This window comes from Haplochromis burtoni, unplaced genomic scaffold (assembly GCF_018398535.1).
Source record: "Haplochromis burtoni strain Fernald_Lab_line unplaced genomic scaffold, NCSU_Asbu1 Contig_549, whole genome shotgun sequence".
NCBI classification, from domain to species: Eukaryota; Metazoa; Chordata; class Actinopteri; order Cichliformes; family Cichlidae; genus Haplochromis; species Haplochromis burtoni.
In genome coordinates, this window is record NW_024582910.1 from 37,649 (window position 1) to 43,446 (window position 5,798).

Sequence of the window (5,798 nt, forward strand, 5' to 3'; positions counted from 1 at the left end):
CTGCTCTGTGTCTTTAATTGTAAATAAATGCAATATGTTTTCATTTTAAAATGCAGTGCAAAAAACTTCTGCTCTGAATCTTTTTTTTAGCAAAAAGCTTTTTTTTGCCTGTTGTGGAAGTTTTCCATTTAAATAAAGCTGCAGACGAGCGGTGAGCGGTAGCTAACGTTCTTTGATCAAACACACAAAGAACAGACAACCAAGCTTGATGAAGTCCCTGCATGACCGCGGGACAGACGGTCAGCAGAGTCTGAGCCCAGCATGGCTCTCAGTGAAATACCTTCTCCAGGAACAAAAGGCAGTACACAGCTGTGTCACACCTTAAGCTTCACACTCCCTTGCTGCCTCCCAGAGTCCTCGAAGAGACAAAAGACTCTTCCTGTGGAGTCGTCTGCTTCCCCCAACTTCCTTACTAGACCCCCACCATTTGTCTTACTGTATGAGTGTGAGACATGTTAAAATCCAGTGGCACCAAGATATCATACAATAAAATAATGTGATTAATACATAAGTAAAAGAAATTCCTTTACATGCCCCTTCCTGGTTTCTTATGTTTTAATTATCTTGGAGACCTAGTGTATGCTCTGAGTTGTTCTCGTTCTTTATAACTATGCCTGTATGCCAGGATTTTTTTTTTATTACAAAATCCAAAACAATTAATATGTATATAATGTGAAAAACTCAACAGGACATGGGTGCTGATACGCTGGAAAAGAGTGAAAATGTATTTATCGAATATGAGCACAGATTTCATATAAGGAGAGTGTATTTAGTATTAATATAGCGTTAGCAACACTTACCTTCTCCCATTTAGAAAAACGGTCAGCTTTAATTATCATGTCCACCAGGACGACATGGTTTCCTCTTGCTGCCACTTCCAGACATGTTTTTCCCTGCTGTGTACATTAGATGGCCAGAAAAGCATTGCTTTGTTAGAAGACACAGCTATGAGTGTCATAGATCTGAATCTATACTAAAACAGTTATCATGATGCTGTGCTACAAGATTAACTTTGTCTGGACAGAGAAAAAGTGAACTACGCATCAAGGTTTCAAGTGGTGTGAAAAAAGATAAATATTCTACTTAAGACTAGCGTGACAAAGATCTTAATTAATATGATATAGAAGGATCAATGCACCAACTGAAAACTGTTTTTATTTGTTAGTGTACAATGTGAAATACACAGCTCAAAAAAGTAAAGGAACACTTGATCATCAACCACAAGTTAAACTTTACGGATATCAAGCTGTCGTCTTCGGAAGTGTAAGTGAATCAATTAATTTCACCTTTTTTTGACAAGCCTTACTGTGTTATAGCACCACTAGAGGGGGTTGCCCTACTACTGTAGTAGTTGGGGGAGTCTCGTAGTGGGTGTGTGAGTATAGTGTGGCAGCCATTACATGCTTGTGTGTCTGTTCTGAGAGAAACCATACCTTTGTAACGGGCTGGCGCCGGTGACTACCCATCTCCGCACATGTACGTACGGACAGAGTAGAGCCGTGGAGACTTGGCTTGTGTGGTCTTATGTTGCTAACATCAAATAAATGTGTTGTTCGATTTAACTGACTGACTTTGAGTTATCCAGCTAACCTCCACACCACATGCTCACTGGACCTGCTAGCTGTTCTTCCTCGCCAAACTGCTCTTACAGTTCCAAGACAACCTCCATAAAGTAAATGATTCTGCAGGTGATGGGACAGACCATTATTCTCTCCTAGAATTGCTTATTGATATCCTCGTCAGTACTGGTTTGATGAGAGAGTACCTGCAGCACATCCAGGTTACACTGTGGCCATGTCCACACTGAGACGCCGTTTTCGGTGAAGGAAAACGCAGCGTTTTGAAAACGCTATCCAAAGCCGTTTTTGTGTTGCAGTGTGGACAGCGAACCCTGAGCCTTTTCAAAAACGATGACACATTTTAGTGATGTGATGCAGTCATGTGACCAATCAAACTAAGATAGCGGAGGGCATTATACAGCGTTTGTTTTGTTTGCTCTCAGGTTTGACAGCGCTATTAAAGATTAATATCAGTCTGTACGTGCTCCAGAGAGCTTTTCTTCAAATTCTTTAACTCTCACTCGCTTTTGCAACTTTGTACTTTTGTGTTACTCGCAGCAACAACTCCAGCTCATTGTTGGTCCATTTAAAAAACTCGGTGCTTTTCCTCAACATTTGCCGCGACATTTCAAAGAGCCGGAAAAGTAAATAAATGGCAGACGGAAATGAGGCAGGCCGAATCTTCTTGCGTTTCACGCATGCGCTGGACTGGAACGGAAGCGTTTTCGGCCGTTTCAATGTGGACCCACCAGCCTTCAAAAGGCTGATGATTATGGTTTTCACTGTCCTTTGTGACCCCTGACCCCTTCTTGTTTTCAATGAATTTCAAAACGTACGTCAAATTAACATGAATATTTTTTAAGGTCTGATGTGTGACTTTAGTACTCCATTTATTGTTTTGAGCAGTGTACATAATATTCTGTGTGAAGCTGTGTGTGGTACCTTATCAGTTAGACTGAGACTAACTCTAGAAATCAGCATCATCTCAGCCAGGTCATGCCAGCCATGTTCTGAGGCAATGTGTAGTGCGGTCTGCTGCCTCTGTCGCCCACATGACAGACAACCATTAAGTAAAATTACTGTATTATAGGACATTTTATTATGCATTGTGTTCATGTGGCTGTGGAACTTTGTACTTACAATGTCAGTGGCATTCAGGTTGCTGCCAGCATCGATAAGCAATCGTACAACTTTTGTGTGATTGTTGAAAACAGCCAGGTGGAGTGGTGTGCAGTGTTGCTGTTTCAAAGAGAAACAGGTATTAAAAAGCTGCTCTCTATGATATTAACTTTTAAAACGTTTACAAGTGTTTACTGCCTAATTTTAGATTTCTTCTTCATTTTATGCACCAAAATGCTAACATGCTAACATACCACTGTGTAAGAATACCCATATGGAAAAGATATATATAAATCTTATAAAGCTTTGTGTTATGTGAAACTTGTGTGAAAAGCATACAAGAGTGAAAACAGATATAAGATCCTTTGATAAATTATATAAATGAAACTTGTTTTGGATACTTACTAAAACAATATATGAAAGTAATGAGAAAGTGGCCACTTTCATGAGTAAATCATAGAAGCCTTATATGAAGTAAGCCAAATCTTATGCAAGTCTTTTATACATTTCTTCTATTTCTTTTCCATATGGGTACTTTAAAAGAATTATCATAATTATTTTTTTCCGGAGATAGCTAACAGTGCTTACATTGTTTATAGCATCTACATTGATTCCTGCCTTCAGCAGCAAGCTGGCCTCTCTGTCATGACCATGCTGTGCCACATAATGGAGAGCATTCATTTTTCTCTACAGACAGAAGATAAATATTAATTCATGAAAACAACACTGCCAACCCACTCTTGAATTGCATATTTAAGTAAACAAGCATACATTAGTTTGTGCATTGACATTACAGCCAGAATCCAGCAGAAGTCTAACGCATTCATAGTGACCTCCGTCAGCTGCCGTGTGCAATGGTGTGAGATCATCCTACAACAACACAATACAACAGGTACAATCAAGGTCAAAGGTTTTTACAGTTTAAAGCTTATTATTCACAAGCATGAAGAAATGTGTTTTTTCAGGTTCAAAATGCTTGAGTGATCCCAAGAGTTTGGTGAGTAGGAATCATTTTTGCTTAGAAGGGTCTTGCAAGGCCAACAGGTCCTGGGTCAAAGGGCCAGGCTACTTGAAACTAGAGAAATCGCTGTGATTAGGAGTCAGCTACCTCACCCAGTTTACTGAGGAAACCACATAAACTAACATTACTAACTAATAGTTTTTCCCCATACTGTGAAAGTTCTTGTATTTTTTGGCACATTCAAATCTGGTCTTCCTGTTCTTGAGCGTAACCAGTGGTGTACACCTTGTTGTAAACTGTCTGAGCTGGCTAGTATATTCCTTCTGGTTGAAAATGTCCCAAATGTTATTTTGGCTCCTCATAAAACTTTTTAATCTCTCTCTGATATGTTTATTTAGTTTTTCATTTAATGATGGCTTCTGTTGCTTCATCAACATCTCCTTAAAACTCATATTAAGTGTTCCAGTAAACAGCTACCCAATGCCAAGTGTAAATGGTTGTCTGCCTCTCTGTGTTAGCACTGTAACAGATTGGCAGACTGTTCAAGGTATACCCTGCATCTCTCCCCATGGAGGTGAGATAGGCTCCAGCCCATCAATGACCCTGAATGGGTGAGTGGATGGCTAAAAAGAAAACAAGAAAAATGCTTCAGTGGCAGGACCCACTGATTGATAGGATTCACCCTTCTTCAAGGTTCTGGACATCATAAGGCTGCTCTGGTCTGTAACACAACACACAGTTAGGTACACAAGTGTTTTGGCAATTACAATTTCTGTAATTTGTTAAATCTTAGCCTTCGCTTGTGTCAGCATCTCTTTGGACCTCATACAAAGGGTTTCACTGGACATCTACTAAATGTAAGTTCAACACTTATCTCTATATCTCTGCTTAATTAATGATAGAATAATTATGGGAAAAGTCTTAAAGATTGACTAACGCCAATGAAAATGCTTTCTAATCTGAGACCAAATTTTTAGTGAGTCAGATACTACTATTTTACATTTATGCTCACCCAGATCTGAGTTTGAATGAACCAAAGATTTAAGAGTATTAGAGAAAAAAGTCAAACTTTCCATCCGTTCCCAATCAGGTCTATGTTCCCCGCCCCAGAATGACATACAACGTATGTTACAGGCCCAATAACAGAGCTGAAAGCAAGGCAACCCCATTCCTCCTGTAATCTTGGCTCTTTGGAGAAATATCTTTTTTATTCTGGGTGTCTTCTTGTTCCAGATAAACTGAGAGATTAACTGGTCTATTTTCTTGGGTTACATTTATTCCAAGATATTTGAAAGTATTTGAGACGGTAAAAGGAAACAAAGTCAATGTAGCGCTATCTAACTTTTCTAAAGAACTAACAGGAAACAATATGCTTTTTGTTAGGTTGATTTTGTATCCAGAAATTTTCCCAAATTCAGTTAAAACTGTCAGAATTTTTGGCAATGATTTAGTAGGGTCAGTGATATATAGTAACAAATTATCTACACCAAATCTCCTTATTCCTTTATAATCCTTTGTAGAGCGTAATTGAATGGCGAGAGGTTCTATGACAAGTGCAAATAGCAATGGGGACAGAGGGCCCCCTTGTCTTGTAGAGCGGTGGAGGGAGAAAGGACTAGAAGTTATATTATTTGTGTTAACCGAGGTTTTGTGTAAAGCAGCTTAGCAAGGGAAATATAATTAGGGCCTATGCCAAACTTTGACAGGGTCGAGAAGAGGAAACCTACTCGACCTGTCAAAGGCCTTCTCCGCATCTAGTGAGAGTAGTATTTCTGACATGTTTTAAAAAAATGTTGGTTTGTGTTTTTTAAGAAATATTCTAGATTTACTAAGACACGTTTTAACATCGTCATTATGGGTTTTTCACTATGGGCTGATAGAAAATGTAATTTACACCGCTTAAAATGAATAAACATGTACAAAAGAGAAGGATTCGTAAATGTTTCTGAACATACCCCTTTAAGCGTACAGGCTCATCATCATACTTACTATATTCCTTTTATCCACACTGACACCAGTCTCTAGGATCTTCTGTAGGATCTCTGCGTGCCCTTTGCTTGCTGCTAGGTGCATAGGCGTGTTTTCTTTCTGTAATCCAGACATAACAATATATAATAACTAATATATTATATATACATATACATATACATATATATACA

At 38.8% G+C, this 5,798-nt stretch overlaps 1 protein-coding gene across 4 annotated transcripts in view; it reads right to left on the reverse strand.

The window, feature by feature from the left end:
- Positions 1-427: 427 nt before the first annotated feature.
- ankdd1a (ankyrin repeat and death domain containing 1A) overlaps positions 428-5,798 on the reverse strand; it is a 27,848-nt gene continuing 22,477 nt past the window's right edge. For all 4 annotated transcript variants that reach the window (XM_042214332.1, XM_042214331.1, XM_042214330.1 and 1 more), the window contains 5 exons: positions 3,450-3,548; positions 3,267-3,365; positions 2,700-2,798; positions 2,502-2,600; positions 428-896 (listed from right to left, as the gene is read on the reverse strand). In XM_042214332.1, the coding sequence (XP_042070266.1) occupies positions 729-896; positions 2,502-2,600; positions 2,700-2,798; positions 3,267-3,365; positions 3,450-3,548 (564 nt within the window). In that variant the 3' untranslated portion in view covers positions 428-728. The remainder of the gene's footprint in view (positions 897-2,501; positions 2,601-2,699; positions 2,799-3,266; positions 3,366-3,449; positions 3,549-5,798) is intronic.